We start from the raw sequence: 18317 nt of genomic DNA, 5'->3' as shown, positions 1-18317 counted from the left end.
TTTATTTATGTGTTTCTATAATATTTTTGTCAATTAAATTTCGTTCTAAAATTGGATTCCGTGGAATCTGGGAAATTTTGCATTTTAGATAACTTCGTCTCCGAAATATCGTTTCATTAATTTAAAATATCTCGACGAAAAATGGATATTATTAATTATTCATCACGTATATATACACACATACAAGTCCTTTTAGTTCTTTTTCACGATGTTATTCTGTAACGAATATTATTACTCTTCTAAATAATATTTCGATTCACGTTGTGTATCAATCTCCTAATCTCCATTGTTCGCTGTAATAATTCACCAATTTTCAATGCTACAGTATCGATAATCGATACCGCACAAATATACGTAAGGAGAAGTATTTACGAAGACATCTTTCCATAGATGAAAAATAAAATCTGCTCGTCGAAACGTTTCGTCCATTAATCATTGCGTGAAGAGGAGGCAGAGAGATGGAAGAAAACGTTTCGAAAAGCTCGTTTCATTTCGTAATCCTGGCGTTGCTCGCGTTGAGAACAATGCCGTTTCGGAAATCGATTCCGGGACGTCGTATAAACGGGAAGAAACGAAAAGAGGATGATCTTTGAATCAAATTATTGCACGACAATGTATAAAACTCGTCGAAATAATAAAAGAATCGCGTTTTTATCGAGATAATAATTGTACGATTCGTTAGTTGGGAAGAAATAATTCTTGGACAATGATTGGAATTGGTTCGATCGTCACGGGTTTAATAAAAGTGATTTAAAGGCGTTATTGGAAAATTTTTCGATCGAGGTCGGCATCAATGTGCATTTCACGCGCGCTCGTTTCATCGTTTCAACCGCTTGATTTCTCGGATCTCTTAAGGAGGAAACTTAACCCTTTTGTAAGGGCGAGTTTACGCGAGAAAAGCTCTCGAAAAGTTTCGCCGAGTGGCAGACACAAGACACAATTACTCTTCGAAGCACGGCTCGACTCTCCTCGGAGAAAAAAAACTCGAAATATTCCAGCCGACATCGGTTTTAAGCCGGGGATTAGGAAACTTTTCCAACCGTGGGATAACACCACATTCGATATTAGTGAAAGGTTATTAAAGTTGCTACGGCTTAATATTACTTCCTGTGTATCGTAAGTTCAATTATTTATGAACGTATTATAAATATACGATCTTTTGTATGAAAATTCCATTATCAATTTTTCTCCCGTAAGAAACATGGAAAATATGATACAGGAAACAAAGGGATGTATAATAATCTCGATAAACGTCACAGATTCGCATCATCGTGTTACGAAGAATTAAGAATTTAAGTTTCTCGAATGGATTAAAAGGAACAAGTCATACGTGCAATATTCTTCCTTCCTTTCTTTCTTTCTTTCTTTTCTTTTTTTTATTACGAAATGCGCGAGGCTTTCGTGCAAGCGCGCTATAAATATTACGCCTCGACTCGGCAATGAAATATGGTACAGGCGAAATGAATTTAGAGGTTAGTAAATGTCAGGTGGATTTTAGGATGTCTAAAATCTTGAGACCCATTTACGAATAGGCTTATGTCGCTTGATATACAACCCCCTCCCTTCTTTATATCACGTAGTAAAAGTTTCCCCCTTTAAAATAAAGAGGTAATAAGAATGAAAAAAAAGAAAAGAAAAAAAGAAAGGAATAAATTTATGAAAAGTTTGTGTTTTTGTTACAGGATGACGGTATTGAGCGTTCTACTAGGGATATTTAAATGGGATTGCAATGTTATGTGCATCCTTCTACTGTGGAGATACATTGTCGGTTATTTGGTAATTTTCGTGATCTCCATGATCGTGGAGTTTTCCATCTGCTTTCTGGCCACTAGGGGTAGCATCCTGGACACAGCTGCCAGGGCACCGATGCAATACATCCTCTACGTTCGACTTTGTAAGTAATCGAAATTGGTAAATCAATAATTTTTATCATTTTTTTTTCCTATTCCTTATTTCTTCTGTAGATCTATAAATTTAATAACATAATTATAATTAAAGGATAATTGGTTGTTTCGCGCAACGGAATTACCACTTTAAAAATTCACGACCGCGGACTTAATTAGAATTCTTTATGAACAGGAAATAGTCGGATTTAAACATTATCGGTTGTCCTTACCGCGAGATATTTATAGTATCGGTACAAAAGAGTAATTGAAGTTGAAAATAGGTATAACCTTACGTCGCGTGTATTATAAATTTGCTCGTAAACGAATGTTTTCATCGTTAATGGTTAATGAAACATAACGAAAAATATGAAACTGTCGTTGGGGATAATCGTTCTATATCGAGTCAAATTTTGATCGTTCAAAATTGAAAATCGTTAAAATCCTTACGGCGTCACGATCATTAGATATTAAGTGCAATGAACTTGGTATTCTAAATTCGAACTTGCCGTTCTAAATCTGAAAATCCATGGAATCCGAAATCGAGAACCGACGGAGCGTGAAACTCTTGAAATACTCCTTGCGTGCGGAAAACGTGCTGATCGATGTATGAAACATTCGAGCTCGATATTCATCCCAGCCATTGGGATGATGCTCTAGATGGAAAAAAACTGCTAAATTGGAACGTCTTAGAAAAATAAATATAAGTAAGTCGATCGAATCCCTATTTAATTCGATCTAAAAATTTGCAAAATTAGAGAGCTGAAGAAAATATTTGTCTCGTTAACGAACCCATTGTATCCCGCCGTATTAATCAATACTTTGTCGTTCGAAGATTAAAGCTGCTTAACGAAGTCTTTACCATCAATAATCATACGAAGAAAATCATAATCAATCTAAGGATCGCGTATTACGGGGTTCGTTAATGAAAGGCCTCGTTGGATGCCGACTTCTGAAAGCCACTTCTCGACTCTTCGCAAAGCAAGAGAATATTAATAAGAATCAAGTTTTAACCGAATGAATTCCCGATCGTGATAAATCGTTCGTGAAGATTTCCTTCTGGCTCTGGAATTTCCTTCGAAATTGGATCAATTAAATCTACGATGGTACGATACCTTTTTCATTAATAAATAAAATAGAGAGAGAATTTTAAAATTTAACAGAGATTTAACGAAAGTTTTTAAATCTCATCTATGTATTTTTTTTTTTTCCTGTTATAATGTTTTTCTTTGGAAGAAGAAAAGGAATCATCTGTATTTTCTTTTCTTTTTTTTTCTGCTACGCAAAGTCAGCATGAAATTTTCTGTCCATTAAGAAATAGAAAGCCGCGACAGTCGACTTCCCTTTTCTCTTTAAGAATACCGCACAAGTGCCACTCTAATCGTCCATTATGCTAATGCAGCCTTTATTTTTTTCAATAGAAATTCCAATACCACGTTTATTCCATTTTACAATTTCCTTGTTGACGATTCATACATTTGTTCCTTTTATATAAATTTAACAAATAGTAAACTTTTAATTGTAAATGAAATTTCAAATATCAATATCGGTGGAAAGCATAATCCAAGCGAAAAATTGCACGTAGATTACGTTTAATCCAAAAAACGGAGCAGTAATCACGTTCTAAAGCTCAATTCTTAACGCGAGATTAATCAATCGCGTTTATTCTTATTATTTCGTGCGATACACGTATTTCGAGGATATAAATAATGGAATGGAATAGTAATATAAATTTATTACACTTATTGAAAATTAATTTTTAGCAAAATGCCTACATCTGATAAAAATGTTCGGCCGTAAAGGATTGAACTTAATAAATCGGCGTATTATACGATGATTATATACACATAATAAGAATTAGATATACGGTACCGTACTCTCTTCACAAACATATAAAGAAACACAAATACACACACACACATACACTGGAACATGTATTAATGGTTTTGGAAACGATCCAACTCGAGTCTGGTTCTTCTCTGGTTCCGGTGCACCTTTTGGAAGAATTCGATAGGAATTCCGATCACGTACAGCTGATTGGCCTGATGCGTATAGTGTGCCAGGCCACCGTAGTTGCAGCTTTTCTTCCTCTTAGTCTTTTCTTTTCTTTTTTTTTTTTTTTTTGTTCCATTTCGTTGGTCTGATTTCGACAGACGCGTTCTCAACGCTTCCGTTTAGGCCGACGTTTCGAGAATGTGTGTCGAAAACTACGACCGTGAAAATTGAAAACGAAGATGTTGCTTTGCACTGAAATTATTGAGAAAATATAGCAAATCAACGATATAAATTTAAAATAAAAATTTAATTTTAATTTTTAAATATTATGGAGATAATATTTTTCTTTAATTTTAATAATTTAATAATTTAGTTTATAGATTATAATGATTTAAATTTATATTTTATTTTTCTATAAAAATTTGTATTTGTTAATTTAAATTTGTTTAAATTTGTTTTAATTAATAAAATATAGAAATAATGATTAGATTAGTAATAAAATTTTATTTTTTAGTATAAATTAATGAATTTATATAATTTAAAGGAATTCGGCAAATATATTATTCACCTGTTTATCAAAAACATGTCCTGTTGATTTTAATTTTAGGTCGATCTGTTCAATAAATTAATTTTAAATAGCTGCAGTATGTTGACTGTACAAAGGTAGCATAATAAATATAATATAAAGTAAGGATAGGGAAAAAATTGTTCCTTTCAAGATAAGATAAAGATTGTTCCAAAAATGTGTAATGAATAGAAATTTAGAGAACATTGTGAAAGGATAAAATAAAAATAGATCTATAATGTGGATGGAAAATGTTCAAAAGATATAGATTTATTACTTTTATCTTGTAACGGAGAAATATATTTCTAGAACTATTTTCAAATGTGTTATGTGATATACGGTGCCCTTTTTTAGACATCCACTTCATCCTATTGCTCGTTTATGACATCCTTCTCCTACATAAATTTGGTGAAAAGACTGTAATAAATGGTGTTCTTATTTAAGAATTATAGGATAGTAAAAATATATGTTAATTTAATATGAATAAAGAGAATAAAGAATCGAGATTTAATTTTTGAAATATTGGAATGGATGAAATATAAATTATTCTATGATATGATTATTCTACTTTTTTATGGTCCTTAGAAAACATTTCATTTTTATTTTTCTTACGAGTATGTTTGATTAGTAATTAAAAACTTTTTACTTTGTATCGTATGATTCAAAAGATAAAACGAGAAGAAAAGTTTAAATTATTCAAGCAATCATTCTCTACGTAACGTAACATTTTTATCTCATTCAGCGGAACGCGTATTTTTTTTTTTTTTTTTTTGCGATTATTCAAGTAAATCATATTTTTTCATATTTTCTCTCTCTCTCCGTTCTAATCCGTATCTGGTTAAAAATCTGACGAATGCAACCAAAAATGAAATTAATTTCGAAACACCGTGAAATCTTGGCGTGAGATTATTAAATCGTACGAACTTTATCAGAAATTCGTTAGCAAATGTTCCCATCCAATTTTTAACTTTATTGGACATCGGATTTCCCTGAAAGATTAATTTCGTTCCCTGAAATCTTCCCCAATATTTATATTTCATCAATATTGTATTTTCCGCGATATTATATCTTTTTTAAATTAATATTACAAAAAGCAAACATACTTTTACAATATTTTTATTAATTTTTTTAAGATTGCAATATATAACAAATATCGATTATACTTAAAGAAAATTTATTTATTTATTTATTTATTTATTTTATCAAATTTATAAATTAATTCTCATGTTATATATAAAGAAATCATCATATCGTAAATAAGCACATTTTTGTAGAGGAATTCCTGATTCGATATTCGAGGAAACCATTGTCGATACGTTCAATCTTCACTCGACGTGAAGATACGGTATTCACGTCGACGTAAATATATATTTTTCTTTCATCCAAGAAATGGCAATCTTCCATGGTCAAAAAACAGACATTCACGAGACAATCGGTTTCACATGACCCAAATATTTTTCTTTGTTTCTCTTAAATAATATTTTACTGTATATAAATAAGATGAGAAAAGTGTTGGATCGTAACGATAAATATTTTTATTCCTTTCATTTTTTGCTTGAATCTTATTTTTCGTTCTGTTTAAAAATTTGTTTAAAAATGGAATTGGAAAGGAAAGTGTAAAAAAAAGTATCGAGAAAAAAAAACTTAAAAGAAGACGAAGAAAAGTATGTATAAAAGCAACGTTAAGAAAGATAATAAAATGAAGAATATAAAAGAAAATTTACAATGTAATAAAATAGTTGTATAGCTATTCGATAGCAGTACAATTACATTTCTTATTGATCTATTTTTCATACTAAATTTATACATTTCTTTCTTTTTTTTTTTTTTACTACGAGAAAATAATTGAAAATTTTATATATATATGTTTCGAGGAAACACGCGTTGTATATTTTTATAGGAAAAATGAACTAAAATGAACTGTTTAAACATACAACGATCGCTTTCGCTTAGATATAAATAGCATTTGAACCGATTGCGAACTTCTCCTATGTAGTATACTGTTAGTGAAGCGTAGTGAAATATACATCTATACTTTATAAAACGGTACGCGCGCTGTAATTTTTTCCCCCACAAAACAACAATAACACTATATCAAAAAAGAGAGATGAAGAAGATCATAGTTAACATTTACCGAATAATTTTCCTCGCATTTTTTTAACTTTATCCCAAAAACAAAAGATAAAATCCATTTTGATAATTCGCTATTTAATTTGCATACAACGACAAATTAATTTTACCAACTTTCCAAAAACTTTGTTTCAGTCCTTTTATTAGTTGAGATCGGCTGGTTGTGCGCAGGTATAATATGGTTAACTCATTTCTACCAAACTTGCCCCGTCGATCGAATGAAAGATGTAATGTTAGGTAAGTCTTCCACTTTATTTTAAATCTTAATAAATGCCGAGGACAATTTAAGTTCATGTTTTACAAAGAAGTCATCGTAAATAAGCATTTTTTTATAGAGGGATTATTCCTGATTCGATATTCGAAGAATATAATAAAATAAAATAAAATAAAATTCCAAGACACTTTTGCCGCGATACGCTTTGTTCAAAACACGCAGGAAACGAGAAAACTTTCTTGCGAATCTGGAATAACACGGTTCACACGATTTTTACCTTTCACTTAACGCCGCAGGTTTAGTTATATCGAATTGGTGCGTATTGGCGTCGGTGATGGTCACGGTATGGTGCACTTACGATGCCGCGGGTAGATCGTGGGTAAAAATGAAGAAATATCAACGCAGCATGAGGGAGGCCGAATTGAGATGCGGTAAATTGCACTACAGGAGTGGAAGCAGGAACAGAAACTGGAGGCAAAGGTAACAAGGTTTACGGAGTTGTGAAATTTTTCTCCTTTCATTTTCGACGCCTGACTCGTTATCGTCTACTTCTACTGATATATCTTTACGCTCCTCTTGTTTACTCACAGTGCACGGTCAGTGTTGGGAGAAGTGAATTCACTAAGTAGAATTAGTACTTCAATAACGCGCTGTGAAGAAAGAATGACGAATAAATTTTTTGAGACGATTTTTGTAATTTTTTCCCTTAACCCTTAAAAGTTTTTACGATTATTGAAATGACTCGGTACTTGCAGAAAAGTTATACGAGCGTATCAGGACAGCTGGGACAACAGATGCAGGCTCCTTTTCTGCTGTATGGGCAATTCCGATAGAAACCGAGTAAGTATCGTCGTGGCAAATCCTTCAAAGAAATTTATTAGCTCGGTGCAAAAGATTTGATCGTTTCTTTTTTTATGGAACTCTATTAAGCGACATTATTACAATCAAAGATTATTTCTCTGTAATAATGAAGGGATTACGACGAAGCTTTTGCATCGATCAAGCGATATCAAATTTGAAATCTCCAAGGAAAATGATATTTATTTCTCAGAATTCATTCGCGGACATCGCCAGATTATTGAGCGATTTCTTCCGTGATCTTGACGTCGTCCCATCAGATGTGGTCGCCGGTTTGGTGCTATTGAGAAAGTTCCAGAAAATCGAGCGAGAGTTGATAGTGAAGCAACGGAAGAACGATACGTACGAGTTTCTATCCGGTGTGCCAGTTACTCCTCGCACTAAATTCTTGTCCTTGACCGAGGATGGTGATCTGGGCCACTTTCAGTTGGCCATTCATTACATGCACTTTGCCCTCGCTGCTTACGGCTGGCCCATGTTCCTCGTTAATCATTCCACCGGTCTTTGTCAGCTGTGCACAAGGTAATGGCCACCACGAGTTACAGCGACACACACACACACGGCTCTGTACGCGCGTTGGCATCGATTGATTTTCAACGATGTTTCGCGTGGTTGTACGACAAAATCCTTTAATCGTTCGCTCTTTTTAATTACATCTATCGTAATAATTTCCAACATTGCCGATATTTTTTTCCTTTCAGAAATACAGTATTATAAAAGCGTTTCGTTAAATCGAAGAAATTTTTTACACCGTAATTAAGACCCAAGTTCTTCGTCTTCCGATCGATTAACCATCCGAATGAAACGTTTGAAGTAATTTGCACGCAGCTTAATTAACGCCCGCGGTGGTAAAAGCATCTTTGAATAAAATGAGTTGGAAATGTTGGAAATCTCTCTCTCTCTCTCTGTGACAGATTACGATGCGGCTGTTTCCCGTGCGGTGGCAACGAGGACGAGGCGACCGTTGTGGAAGACAATTGTTGCCAGTGCAATTACGTGGCGCTAAGGAAGATGGTCGACGTCGCCGAGGTGGAGGTCATTTATGCGACTTTTCACGTCGACGTCGGTGAGACGCCGTTCTTCGTCGCTCTCGATTACACGAAGAAAAAGGTTTCGCGCGTTTCCTCATTGATTCGCATGCATCGAACCAACTCGTTTGCCCAAGAAGCGTCGAAAAAAAAAAAGAGAGAGAAAAAAAGGCGACTAGATATAGAGCAGAGATTAGATCGAAAGCTTATTACGATGTGAAAAAGAAAGCTTCGTCACGATATATTCGCAGCGACGATACTATTTCGATGAAAATTGCAATCCTTAAGGAGAGGTTAAAGGCAAACTGGAATTTTGTCCGGTTAATTGTAAAATAAATGAAGTTCGTTTAGCGAGGTTCATGAATTTTTCAACGGCTATTAAACTTCGTCGCAGCGAGATCCGTGAGATGCTATTACGTAAATAAATAAATATAAAGAATCGTACAAAGATCGTTTTGTCTATGATGAATAAATTACATTATTTTGTTTAATTTCGTTAAACTCCTCTTCCCGAGTTTAGCAAAGTGCACTTAAGTATCTTTGAATAATTTTTAATAATGATTGGACAAAACGATATCGAGTAATCCAATCTGATCTTATCTTATTCTATTAGAAATATGAATATTAAATGTGTTAAAGTGAACTCGAGGATTTTAGCATAATGTAGAAATGGATCGAAATTGAAAATCGATAGTTTTAGCACTTGTTGTAAAACTTCATGGAACATTTTAATCTTCAAGATAAGATTTAGAAGAGCTGCTTTTTACTCGAGTGAACTTGGGAACTTGGGAACTTAATCACCAATTTTCTGCTGCCTCTTTTCAAGGTTGTCGTTAGTATACGAGGTACCCTCAGCATGAAGGATGTATTAACGGACTTGAACGCGGAGGGTGAAGTGTTACCATTGTCACCACCGAGAGACGACTGGTTGGGTCACAAGGGTATGGTCCAAGCGGCCGAATACATTCGAAAAAAGTTGTTAGAAGAAGGAATTATAACTCGTGCACTCGCCAAGGTATATTATATACATATCTTATCGTTACCTCGAATGCAAATATTTCTTCTAACTTGCATATTATCAATGTATTAAATGGAATAATTACACATTATTATCGTGCTCGTTACTATTTATTTATCACGAACAACAAGTTAAAGTAGAAAATAATAATATAGAAAATATTGTACGAAAAAAATAACAAATAATTTATATCTTTAAAACATTATTTAAATAATAATATTCCTATATTTTCTTTCTTTTTTTTGACATATAATATTCCCAAACTTATATTCTCTTTTTCATTTATTTAACAAATATTTTACTACTAGAACCGTTCAGTAGAACTACATTTGGAAACGATTCAAAATTACTTACTGTATACAGGATACATCGAGGGGAACCCATCAATTCGGTCTGGCACTTGTTGGTCATTCTTTGGGAGCTGGTACGGCAGCTATCTTGGCGATTTTGCTTAAGCAAGATTATCCTGACCTGGTGTGCTTCTCGTTCGCTCCACCGGGTGGTCTCTTGAGCATGCCCGCTCAGCAATACTCGCAGGAATTTATTACATCCGTAGTAGTTGGAAAAGACGTTGTACCTAGGATAGGACTTAGACAGATGGAGAGCTTAAGAGCTGATCTTATCAATGCTATAAAAAGAAGCGTCGATCCTAAGGTACGTACTTTATTGTAGGAAGAACTGGAACGTATTGAATTCCTATATAATTCTTTGAAAAAACCAAATAGAATATCATTACTCTTATCTTACTTTATCGAATATTCGATTCATAAAATTGATAGAATTTGATTGTTATTGCGAAATTGATAAAAATGTTACAATTATTATAATCAGAGTGATGATTCGTTATCGCTGTTTAAATTCTATCAATTTTATGTTAATAAAATCCCTAAAAAAAGAATGAGTTAGGGATAAGTGATAAGTGTTCTTACATAATCGAGAATCACGCCATAAATCGCATCGTTTTCAGTGGAAAACGATAGCATGCTCGGTGATGTGTTGCGGTTGCGGTTCCACCCCTACCTCGGCTGCAAATTTAGAAGCTGGCGGATGTATAAGCGAGTATCAGAGAGACAAGGACCTAGCCCGTTCGCAGACCGTCGTTCCAAGCGATTCCAGTATCGCGTTGACTTTGCACAGGCCTCTCTATCCACCCGGTCGAATCATACACGTTGTTCGACATCATCCTAACAAGGGAGAGTAAGTTCGTTTGTTCCCGTGCATCTTAATAGAACTTAACAACTTTAAGTATCGTTTAAAACGCACAGACAGCAAAAAAAAAAGAAAAGAAAAAAAAGCGTTATAGATATTCCACGCGAATGATGGATTAAGAGATTAATTTTTTAATCGACCGTGTTTTCCGTTTCTAGGCACAAATATGAGAGCCGCTGGAGGTACGTTTATCGAAAAGTTTGAATTTTCAGGGTTGCTCTGGGTAATTGCATCTTGAGGATGTGCCCGCATGTGTACCTCCCTTGGATTTATATTTCTACACTTTTCTCTTTGATACCATCGTCGTCGCACATCTCTGATTGATTTGAACTATCAGGGATATTGTTGCATAAGCGTCTTCTATATTCTTCTATATTTTGCATGAGTGAAATTGATAGAGGAGCAGTGATGTTACACAGATAGATAATTTACAGAGTAATTTTCAGTAAGATAAATCTCGCAATTTCTTTTTTTCAAAGTTTGAGACGCGAAATAATAATCGGAAAGAAAATTCTCTCTCTTTAAACTTTCGAAAATTCAGATTTTTATCTTATCGTAATAAAAAAACTTTGCCCATTTACAACCGACAAGATTTCACTTATATACTTTATCGATCGTCGTTACTTGAATTACATCTTCAAACTTTGAAAACTATCGGACTTCGTTGCTTCGTATAAATCAATCATTCTGTACTTACTATAATCCAAAAGATCAATTTATTCAATTTTATTCAATTTTGCAAATGCATTTGACTGCATGAATCTCACGTAGCAATTAGTTTCTCTATAGAACATTAAATGATTTACTTCGCATAAAAACTTAACACGTCGTTTGACACGTGAATATAACATTGCTTTCTTGCGTTTCAGACAAATGTTGCACAAACACGAGCCGGTATACCAAGCGCTTTGGGCCGGACCATGTGACTTTGACGAGGTGTTGATAAGCCCAGTGATGATACAAGACCATATGCCGGACAATATGCTGAAAGCATTGAACAAGGTAAGCCAGACCGATCCGATAATTCGTCAGATAAAGAGGTCGCAAACACCGGTTAGCCGAATGTCCTCGGTGAGGCCAGGTAATTACGAGATCTTGGAGAATGTGGCGGATGACCCGGATATCTTGAAGGAAGGCGACAAACCTCGAAATATAGTAGTCAATATAGAGAGCAATGGACACATGAAAAATGGTGATGCTGGTAGTGTAAAAGGTGGAACTACCAGTAACGTGGCAAAGACCTGTAACGAAACGATTATAGTTAATGCCGAGATACATGAACAGAAAGAGAAATAATTATTGATGAAGTTCTATTATGATTATTGATCCTTTCACTACCAATAATCGTATTTATGACCGTTGTTATAAAAGGGATAATTTATATATTCCTTTAATGTTTTTATTAATTTTTTTTATAATTTCTACATTGTTTGTAGAAATTATATGTTGTTATTTGTAAATGATATATATAGTGTGAATATTAATAGTGACATGAGGAGTGTTGTAAACTCTTTTTTCCAAGATAGAATTCTTGATTCAGTGATATTTATTAAGCAATATTACTCTAGAATACAATTTTTTGACGATACTTGTTTGTTAGAAAATGACGTTTTCTAATTTTATTATTTGACTGAAGAAAAGAATTGCAAAATTCTTTTAGATTTAAGTTGAAGCGAATTTTACTCAATTTATTGTGCGTGATTTCTTATCTTCATAATTATCTACTGAAATAGATAAAATCATGACTTAAGTGATTGTAGTTGTAGTTTCTTAGATAGGTTTTCGATATTATTTATTGTTATTGTAGCATTACTTTTTTTATTTAATTTTTCATATCTTTTATCTTTTAAGGAGTATATTAATTTATAGAATAATTTGTTTTTTTTTTATTATTATTATTATTTCTTAGCGCATAGTATAATATGAAAGCAATAATATTTGTACAATGTGTAATAAGAGTCAAGTGAAATTTACTATATGGAATATTTTTGTTTTTTATCCTTTTGTTCAAACTGATGAAGTAGTTGACACGCATGTTTTTAGATACTGCATGAGTTACTGTGTAACATCTGCAAACAATTATATTTATAGCTTTTCGCATAATTCTGTGCGTCATTTTTCTTTAATATTATTTTTTTGTTCACTTTCGATATTTTACTTTATATTTTCTATTTAAATCGATTGCATCCAAAACGACTAAAAATTTATATGGAATATTCATATGAACATTTCTTTTATCAATAAATAATAAAATCGATAAAACAAATAACTTAATCCAATAATTAAATTATTTTATATAACAAATTCTATTATGGCTTTTATATATTATTATTTATGTAAAAATATAAAATTTTACCGAATAAATAAAGGAAATACATTACACTAAATTTTTTATCGTTTTTAGTGGTCGTTTTGATTGCATATTGTAACAATATGATTCTGTATAATTTTCAATGTATACTACTTTTGATCAATATATTTTATACGATGAAAACGTTGTTATTTATTTATTTATTAGATTTTGCTTCCTAATTCTATGCCTGAAACATAACAAATTTAAATGTTCAAGGCAAAACAATGATATAATATATATAATATATTATTTATAATTATAATAAATTATTATAAATTTATATATTTTTTTATACTATTATCTAAATTGAAATAAGTTAATATAAATAATACATACATAATGAAAATTATTATATTATATTTATTTTTTTCTATTTTTTGCTAACATGTCTATTAATATATACATTCGCTTTGCGCATAAAATTATTAAATTCTTTCTCTAATTTCACATTATTTCAGCTAATGTTTCAGCTTCGACTGCAATCACAAACACTAATGATGATACGTTTGTTCTCGCTTTGCATGGTAGTGAAAAAAATATAATTTTTGTATTTTAGAATGCAGTTGATTACCTAATATTTATTCAAAATTAATTGACTGATCAGAACCTATAAAAAAATAGAATAAAAGATTTTAGGAATGAGTTGTAATTTTTAATGTTGAATAACGAGAAAGAATAGAAATTCGGTTTACATTGTTTTTGCGTCAAGCAAAACTGTTATATTTCTTTATGTGCTTACTCATACGTAACAGCAATGATCATGACCAAACCTGAATTCAAACAATAGACAATAAAACAATATAATTAATTTAAAACATACACAATTGGTCAAATGAAGATCTATATTTTAACTTTAAACACTGAATAATATTTACTCATTAAGATCAATGTATCCATAACCAATAAAAGTCATAGAAGACAAATAAAGATGCTATTAAAATTCTATTTTCATTCACGAGAACGAAATATAAATCTTTGAACATTCCAATATTATGAACGCTATATCTTTCGTGCGTATCTTTCAATATTTACTCTTAATGTATCATTTCATAAAATAAAATTTCATAAACTGAACAGATCATCCGTTACGAATGGGTTAAATAAAATTCTTTCTCAGTTTGAATCATGACTCTATAGAAAAACCTTTACTCCTGTAGCACAAAGGATTAACCAATTTCCCACCTACATGATATTAGACTAAGTGTTGCATCTCGAAATGCGAAAAAAATTGTCCCTCCTCGAATCGTGGCATATCGATAACCAGCGATCTCACGAGAGGATGTGTGGCTGAGGGTGTGTGGTGTGTGGATTAGGTGTCAGCGTGCAGAGATCGCGGCGCTGCGGACGGAGATGCAGCAACACGTGGAACGGTTGCAAAGGACGCAGCAACCCAACGGACTCCTGAACAACGACACGTCGTGCTTCATCATCAAAGTACACCGACGAGTTCTCACGGCCGTGACGCTAACGTCTATGTCACCACACACTCTTCTCGCCACGGCACAAGGTACATTGACGTCTTTCGGCTTTATCGGATGTGTGTATTTCCCGGGCAATCGTATTCCAATGATACCATTATGCAATTATCTAGCCAATGAGTTAAATTTTCTATAATTGGGTAATAGATGTTTTTTTTTTTTGTTTAGATGTTTACTTTTGGTAGATAATTGCAAGAGAAAGCGTGTATTTTTTGTATCGAATCGAAAATAGGTTAAATAAAATGGTATCACTGGTTTGGTATAGAGGTCGCTGAAGAATTGGCTGTCTTTTGGTAATTGTTTGACGTATGTTTGCTGTATGTGTTTTTTTATTATTTTGTATTTCTTTCTTTTTTTTTTAATTTGAACATTGAAATTATAATTGTTTATTTGAGATACTATAACGTAAAAGTTAGTTAGTACAGAGTGTTAAAGTAAGAGATAATTATTTAGGCTTATTTTAGTATTTATAGTAGAATAGTAGATTAGGTAGACTCTATCAATTTTTAAGATATTTTGTGTTATTTATTATAAGACGTCAAAATCGACGGTCTCCTCTACAGCGACCAAAAAATTCCAGCCAATCATCTCGTTCATCATTACGATTGCAGGCCAATCTGCAAGATCGTTTTTAATTATACTATAGCATGTGACCACATATTATATTATTTATGATCACAATTTTTGAACACCACGTTCATAATCGTTCATTTACATTTGTTCGCTCGAAATTTGCTTCGAAAAATGTGATACGTACGTATTGCAAGTTCACTTAGACATATAGTTTTATATCGTGACATCGTACATAAGCTATATAAATTTAAAATCGTAACGATAAACTTGTAGATGAAGTCGATATAGGTATTCCTGAATGTTTACTTGCCATTCAATTCATGCATGTGCACTTACGCATTTAGTTTATCATGATCATCGTGTATTTGATTTTTAATTTCTAATATTTAATAAGTTTAATATCATATAAATTTAACACAATTGTGTGTTAAATATATGTATTGAATATTTAAATATTATAATGTTTTTTCGTCATCATGGATAAAAATAACGATTCACGTTCATATTTTACCATAAAATTAAATTTTAGCTATATTATGAATAAAAAAAAATTCGCTTCTAAGAATCATTTCTATGAATATACGTAAGCGAAATTTCGTATTAATATTTATTTATTAAATTTTTTTTATTTGTATAAAATTTTTCATGAATATTCTCTAAGAATTTTCATGTTAAATTAATGAAAATTTTTATTCGTTTTTTTAAAAAGAATAGAAAAATATTTCAATAATTTATCTTTTTCGAAATAATCTTGAAATCAACGTTTAAATTCTTCGTTTCGGTGAAAGATATATCTATTTCTATTATTATTTTTTATATATATATTTTAATAATGACAAAAATCTTATTTAAAATAATCTCCTTACGTATTAATTGATCATTGATTTGCACCAACTCCTTGAATATCAAATTTATAATTTCAAAATATAAATAATGGAGAAACAAAGGAAAAAAATTCATATTATAAATTAATTTTTTCAATATATATATATATAATAACGGAGACATTATTATATATGAATCGAAAGGGACAAAACGACTACGAATGTATTTAACCTTTTATCTTATCTTACATCAAATCTTTCCTTCTTTTCATAATGAAAAAATTTAATCGATGTACACACAACACATAATCATCCGTCATTATCACGATGCCACATTTGTGTATATCAATATACACCGTATATATTTACCAAACATCGATCAGAATAAAATTAGCTTCTTGAATCACGATAAGATATTGTTTTCATCATTAACTGTCATAACACGAAGTAATTGTCGGAAATTGTCGGCGAAGGCAAGGTGAAACGATTACATTGGAAACACGCGTGTGGATATGTCAGGTTGTAACGACCCTGGGGCCGGTGAAGCCGCAGAGGTTAGCTTCCGGTCATGCATCGTCGACGGAGGCGTCGGAGGCACGGGAGACCGGCGAGGTCCAGGAGATGGAGATCGAGCAGGAGATGAGAGCGTTGCTCTCGTCCTCGAGCCCCGTTAAATCGCATCCCAGCAACATGGCTGGGACGCCACCGCACAAACTCTGCCTAGAGACGAGCTTCACGTCCCTCCAAAGCCCCTCGGAATTCCCTCAGGCTGGCCGGGAGCTGAGCGTCGACTCGAGAGGGATTCCATGGGAGTACGTCAGCCTGGCCAGCGAATTGCTCAACACGCCCAGGGCCGACGAGAGTAAATCGTAAGAATAGACAATTTTAACGAACTGGACGACGAACTTCCGTGACGAAGGATTTGATCGTTCAATCGACGCCGATATATAACGAATTAGATTTACGATGAGGACTTTTTAGACCAAAGAAGAGAGAGCCATTGACGAGATAACGATTTTCTTGCAATCAAATTGATCGTTTTGACAAAATCTTTCTCGGTCAAGAGAATATTCTGTATTATATTATATTTATAATTCGCATTGTGCACTTTGCGAGAATCATTGAATAATTTCCGTTACCCGTTTTAATTATGTTTGAAACGTTACGTTTCTGATCTCGTTCAAGTCATTCGCGCCTATAAATAATCAAAAAGTATATCGTTCCACATATTTCAAGGTACCTCATATGTCACGCTCTCATTAACACTCGCTTATTTTTCACGACTCACAGTTTTCACCGCTTCGGCAATCGTGCACATAAATCATTGCATTCCATCAGATTATAGAACGGAAAATTTTATCTTAAAAAAAAAAAAAATTCGCAGCTCAAGAGGAACATTTTATTTTCCAATAAAAAGAAATCTTATTTTCTCCTCCTGTTCATCTTTGATCGTAAAATGTTGCTCTTTGGCTGCAGTTTTAATTTTTTTTTTTTCCCCTCTGATTAATTTCAAGAACTGTGTTAAAGATTATCTTTTTCTTTTGAATGCGAAGATCGAATCGTCGAAGCGATTGGGACGACAGTTCTCGAACGGCGCCATTGGCCACACCGGAAACATTGTCGGAGGCGTCGAGCAGTCCACCATCTCCGGTACCACCACCTCGCCCGATGAGACGCACACCAAAAATCTCGGGAAACTTGTCAACGGCGGCGGACGACTTGAAGAACAACCTTCACTTCGCCATGCTTTCGGCGAAGAATTACTTCCTGAGGGAAGGGAACAATGGGAGTAATACAAGCAGCGGTAACAGCGAAGCGAGTTATGAAAGCGCCAAAAGCTTAACCGCTGGTCTTCCGCCGCCAGTACCAAGAAGACGAGACTCTGTCATCGTCAGGAGGTAGTTAGAATTTTTCCCTCTTTTAATTCGTTATTATTCCATGTTAATAAATAAATCATTGAATGATATTTAAAATTGCAGAGAGCAAAGAGTGTGTACGGCTGCCTGCTGCAGAGATGATCTGTCCGAAAATTCCTCGTCGCATAACTCTTCCCATTCATCCAGGACATCTCAAACGTCGAACCGGGTGCAATTAGGTTTCTCTGTGGAGGAACACGAGACAAACGGATCCAGTTTGGATTTCTTCGAAGCTAAAGTAATAAATTATTCGATATGTAACATGAAATTTTA

At 33.2% G+C, this 18317-nt stretch overlaps 1 protein-coding gene across 9 annotated transcripts in view; it reads left to right on the top strand.

Moving 5' to 3' along the window:
• Positions 1-18317, top strand: part of LOC413224 (sn1-specific diacylglycerol lipase alpha) — a 44843-nt gene that overhangs the window by 25253 nt on the left and 1273 nt on the right. For 4 of the 9 annotated variants that reach the window (XM_026444187.1, XM_003250903.4, XM_026444188.1 and 1 more), the window contains 14 exons: positions 1683-1894; positions 6709-6810; positions 7084-7267; positions 7543-7627; positions 7839-8167; positions 8560-8755; positions 9500-9688; positions 10055-10345; positions 10659-10888; positions 11059-11082; positions 11770-11902; positions 16648-16997; positions 17682-18026; positions 18108-18282. In XM_026444187.1, the coding sequence (XP_026299972.1) occupies positions 1683-1894; positions 6709-6810; positions 7084-7267; positions 7543-7627; positions 7839-8167; positions 8560-8755; positions 9500-9688; positions 10055-10345; positions 10659-10888; positions 11059-11082; positions 11770-11902; positions 16648-16997; positions 17682-18026; positions 18108-18282 (2845 nt within the window). Of the gene's footprint in view, positions 1-1682; positions 1895-6708; positions 6811-7083; positions 7268-7542; positions 7628-7838; positions 8168-8559; positions 8756-9499; positions 9689-10054; positions 10346-10658; positions 10889-11058; positions 11083-11769; positions 12208-14566; positions 14761-16647; positions 16998-17681; positions 18027-18107; positions 18283-18317 lie in introns of those variants that run through there. The other 5 variants (XM_026444191.1, XR_003305833.1, XM_026444189.1 and 2 more) reach the window with 5 other exon arrangements.

The sequence above is a fragment of the Apis mellifera genome, linkage group LG12, assembly GCF_003254395.2.
Source record: "Apis mellifera strain DH4 linkage group LG12, Amel_HAv3.1, whole genome shotgun sequence".
NCBI lineage: Eukaryota > Metazoa > Arthropoda > Insecta > Hymenoptera > Apidae > Apis > Apis mellifera.
This window is presented reverse-complemented; position numbering and strand designations above follow the sequence as displayed.